This window comes from Hyla sarda, chromosome 13, assembly GCF_029499605.1.
Source record: "Hyla sarda isolate aHylSar1 chromosome 13, aHylSar1.hap1, whole genome shotgun sequence".
Classification (NCBI taxonomy): Eukaryota; Metazoa; Chordata; class Amphibia; order Anura; family Hylidae; genus Hyla; species Hyla sarda.
This window is the reverse complement of record NC_079201.1, coordinates 9762443-9767442: the sequence shown is the minus strand read 5'-3', so window position 1 is coordinate 9767442 and position 5000 is coordinate 9762443. Positions and strand designations below refer to the sequence as shown.

Genomic DNA, 5000 nt, shown 5'->3' with positions numbered 1-5000 from the left:
TTTCTCCTACTCTGGACAGTTACTAAAATGCACAGAGGTGTCAGCAGAGAGCACTGTGGTCAGGCAGAAAAGAATTTCCTCTGTAGTATATAGACGCTAATAAGTAATGGAAGGAGCAATTCACAAATCTGTTTATTTTTTTTTAAATCAACTAATGCCAGAAAGTTAAACGTTTTTCACCAGAGTACCCCTTTAAGACTTCTTCACAGACACTTGTATACTGCTGCTGCTCTCTCTATAGGATCAGGGTATATAGTAGTTGTACACCTCTCCTCCAGCTCTATCTGTATACTGCTGCTATCTCTATGGGATCAGGATATATAGTAGTTATACACCTCCCCTCCAGCTCTATCTCTATGGGATCAAGATATATAGTAATTATACACCCACCCTCCAGCTCTATCTGTATACTGCTATTATCTCTATGGGATCAGTGTATATGTTGTACACCCACCCTCCAGCTCTATCTGTATACTGCTGCTATTATCTCTATGGGATCAGTGTATATGTTGTACACCCACCCTCCAGCTCTATTTGCATACTGCTGCTATCTCTATGGGATCAGTATATATAGTAGTTATACTCCTCCCCTCCAGCTCTATCTGTATACTGCTGCTATCTCTATGGGATCAGGATATATAGAAGTTAGACACCTCCCCTCCAGCTCTATCTGTATACTGCTGCTATCTCTATGGGATCAGTATATATAGTAGTTATACTCCTCCCCTCCAGCTCTATCTGTATACTGCTGCTATCTCTATGGGATCAGGATATATAGAAGTTAGACACCTCCCCTCCCAGCTCGATCTGTATACTGCTGCTATCTTTATGGGATCAGGATATATAGTATCTCTTCCGGTGTACACCTTCCCTAAAGGATAGTTACACATTTCATTTTCTGGCATGATTTCCCCAACATTGTGGCAAAAATTGTGATATTTTACTTCAAATTATAGTAGAAACAAGTAGTTTTTACGATTTTTTTAAAACCAAAGTTCCATAGGAAATCACTGTGTGACTATATAAGGCTTTAAAATGTAAAAAAAAAAAAAATGAATAGGAAAACCGCACCAAAACTACGCCAACCCACTTTCAAGTAATCAGTTCACCTCAGTGACCTTCAGCACCAGCAGCCTAATCAGATGACCAGGTGCAGTTATCAAACTGCACACTCTCAGCCACAGGATTTATGGAAAATGAAGGCAGAATTGAAGAATTACTTCAGTAAGGGAATTGCAAACCAACATAGAGCCAATCTCATGCCTGCCACATTAGCTAAAAGAGGTAAGCACAAGTCATATGCAAATAACCAAGCTGCCCTATATAAAACTTTCCTGCAGTGCCGCTTTAAAAGAGTACTCCGGTGCTCCAGCGTTCTGCACACGGCCATGCCCCCTCCAGTCATGTCTATGAGAGAGGGCGTGTCTGCCGACAAGCTGTGGGGATTGGCTGTGATGTCGCTACCACTGCCGCAAGAGCCGGGTGTGCCACATTTATTAATTAAATAATTTTGTTTATTAATCGTTACTTAAAGGGGTAGTCCGGTGGAAAATTAAATTTTTTTTTTTTTTTTTTTTTAAATCAACTGTAAATTACTTCTATTAAAAAAAATCTTAATCCTTCCAGTACTTATTTGCTGCTGAATACTACAGAGGAAATGGTTTTCTTTTTGGAACACAGAGCTCTCTGCTGAATCACGAGCACAGTGCTCTCTGCTGAATCACGAGCACAGAGCTCTCTGCCGAATCACGAACACAGAGCTCTCTGCTGAATCACGAGCACAGTCTTCAGGCGGAAACCATTTCAGTGCTGGAAGTCCCGTGCGAACGCTGCAGCATTGAAATCAATAGGAGGTTGCTGTAAGTGGATTCCGTAGTGTACACAGGGATTTAGATCGCAACACTGTGTCCCATCTGGGCCCTGCATAATTATAGTGCCACCAAACATTAACAGTGCCCCTATGCACACAGTTAAAGTAGGGTCATACGTAGTGTTTTTGATGCTGCGGATGCGCTACTGCCCGTCCCTGCCTGCGCAGCAGCAATCCGAGATATCTGGAGAGCTGCGCATCCTCACGCGGCTCCTTCGATGTCTGTTCGTATCGGCAGATTGCTGCTGGGAGCAGGACACACGGGCACAGCTGGAGGCACACTCTAGGGACGGGCAGTAGCGCATCCGCAGCATCAAATACGCTACGTGTGACCCTACCCTGAATGAGCTTTTCAAGTATTGGTGCAGCATTGGTGCCTACACATGGTAATGGTGCCCCATTAGTGCTCCCCATTGAGTAAAGTTGCCCCCTACTCAGTAACTGTGCGCACCTTAGTGTTCTACGCGCAGCATAAAGGTCCTGTAGTCCTACAAGTAACAGTGAATGAAAAGCATGGCTGACAACAGAGACAATAACCCAGCGGAAGAAGGATTTCACACATTTTTTTAAATCTATTTTTCCATAATTTAATTAAAAAAGTTTAAAGATATCTCATCCTGGTTAATATACATAGTCCATAGAGAGCAGTGTTTCCCAAGCAGGGTGCCTCCAGCTGTTGCAAAACTACAACTCCCAGCATGCCCGGACAGCCGTTGGCTGTCCGGGCATGCTGGGAGTTGTAGTTTTGCAACGGCAGTAGGCACCCTAGGTGGGAAACACTGCCATAGAGATCACTTATATCCCGGGAGCGGTAACTTGTCGCCTTCCCTGGCTTCGAAAAACGTATAAGACAACATGATGTTCTCCACTCGCGCCATCTTTGGGTCGTCTGCAAACTCCGGATCGATGAAGAAGAACACCGGCATGTCCACCTCTTCGTGGGGGTTCAGTCTCTGCTCCTCAAAGCAAAAACACTATATAAAAAAAAAAAAAAAAAAATTTATAACAAAAATTTTAAAATAAAATAAAATTTTACAAAAAAAAAAAAAAAAAAAAAGAATATATATATAAAAGAAAAATTATTTATATATATATATATATATATATATATATATATATATATATATATATATATATATATACACATATATATACACACACACACACACACACACACTTAACCCCTTAAGGACCAGACCCATTTTATTTTGGCATTTTCGTTTTTTCCTCCTCGCCTTCTAAAAATCATAACTCTTTTATATTTCCATCCACAGACCCATACGAGGACTTGTTTTTTGCGTCGCCAGTTGTACTTTGTAATGACATCACACATTTTACCATAAAATGTACGGCGCAACCAAACAAATATTATTTATGTGGGAAAATTGAAAAGAAAACCGCAATTTAGCAAATTTTGGAAGGTTTTGTTTTCACGCTGTACACTTTCTGGTAAAAATGACATGTTTTCTTTTAGAGATGAGCGAACTTACAGTAAATTCGATTCGTCACGAACTTCTCGGCTCGGCGGTTGATGACTTTTCCTGCGTAAATTAGTTCAGCCTTCAGGTGCTCCGGTGGGCTGGAAAAGGTGGATACAGTCCTAGGAAAGAGTCTCCTAGGACTGTATCCACCTTTTCCAGCCAACGGGAGCACCTGAAAGCTGAACTAATTTATGCAGGAAAAGTCATCAACTGCCGAGCCGAGAAGTTCGTGACGAATCGAATTTACTGTAAGTTCGCTTATTTCTATTTTTTTATTCTGTGGGTCAATACAATTAAAATGATCCTCATGTTAGATGCTTTTCTATAATTGTACCGCTTAAAAAAAATCTCAAACCATTTTAACAAAATTAGTATGTTTAAAATTGCCCTATTTTGACCACCTATATTCCGTATACGGGGCGATATGAGGGCTCATTTTTGCGCCATGATCTGTAGTTTTTATCAGTATCACTTTTGCTTAGGTTTTACTTTTTATAAATTTTTTATTAATTTTTTTTGGAATAAGATGTGACAAAAAAGCAGCAATTTTGGCCATTCACCGTACGGGATAATTAACAATATATTTTAATAGTTCAGACTTTCACGCACGCAGCGATACCAAATATGTGTATTTTTTCTTATGCTTTTTTGGGGGTAAAATGGGAAAAAAGGACATTTTCCTTTTTTATTGGGGAGAGGGGATTTTTCAAATCTTTTTACTTTTTTATTTTACATATTTTTTTTTTTTTTTATGTCCCCATAGGGGACTATCTATAGCTATCCTTTGATTGCTAATACTGTTTAGTGCTATGTATAGGACACAGCACTGCTCAGTATTATCGGTCATCTTCTGCTCTGGTCTGCTCAAACTCAGACCAGAGCAGAAGACCCCAGGAGACGGCCGGAGCCAGGTGAGTGGACCACCGGCCGCCATGCTGGATGATCGGATCGCCGTTGCAGCACTGCCGGCGATCCGATCATCCATTGAAAGTATCTCACTGCCGCAGATGCCATGATCTGTATTGATCAGGGGATCAGAGGGGTTAATGGCGGACATCCGCGCAATCGCTGATGTCCACCATTACCGGCGGGTCCCTGGCTGCTGATAGCAGCCGGGACCAGCCGGGCATGATGCGAGCATCGCTCCGGTGCTCGTGATCATGTCGGCACGTAAATGTACATCATGGTGCGTTAATTACCACGTCACTATGACTTACATTTACGTCCATTGTCCATTGGGATAAAGAGGCACTCCGCAATTTATTTATTTTTTGCTCATATAGTGCAGAACAGGCTATAAGAGAGGAATACATTTCTGTGTATACCTTGTGCTTACCTGTTTTAGATAATGTAGCAGGCATGGGATAAGCTCCATGTTGGTTTGCAATTCAATCACTGAAATGGTTCTGTAATGCTGCCTACATTTCCCCATGAATCCTCTGGCTGAGGGGGTGGTGTTTGATTACTGCACCTAGTCATCTAACTAGGCTGCTGGAGGTCACCAGGGTGAACTCTGACTCATAACTGGGTTGAGGTCAGTTCACATTATGTGCAGTTTTGATGCAAGTTCTTATTAAAAGTGCATTAAAAAAATAAAAAAAAGAAGTATTGCCATGGGGGCGATAGTAAATAGACCAATAATCACAACT

The 5000-nt window shown here is 41.4% G+C and overlaps 1 protein-coding gene across 4 annotated transcripts in view; it reads right to left on the bottom strand.

Moving 5' to 3' along the window:
* LOC130297764 (cytochrome c oxidase assembly protein COX11, mitochondrial) overlaps window positions 1-5000 on the bottom strand; it is a 172630-nt gene that overhangs the window by 128761 nt on the left and 38869 nt on the right. The window contains exon 6 of one of the 4 annotated variants that reach the window (XM_056550628.1): window positions 2432-2844. The exons of 2 other annotated variants lie outside the window; for them this stretch is intronic. In XM_056550628.1, coding sequence (XP_056406603.1) covers window positions 2662-2844 — 183 coding nt within the window. In that variant the 3' untranslated portion in view covers window positions 2432-2661. Of the gene's footprint in view, window positions 1-2431; window positions 2845-5000 lie in introns of those variants that run through there. One more of the 4 variants, XM_056550626.1, reaches the window with a different exon arrangement.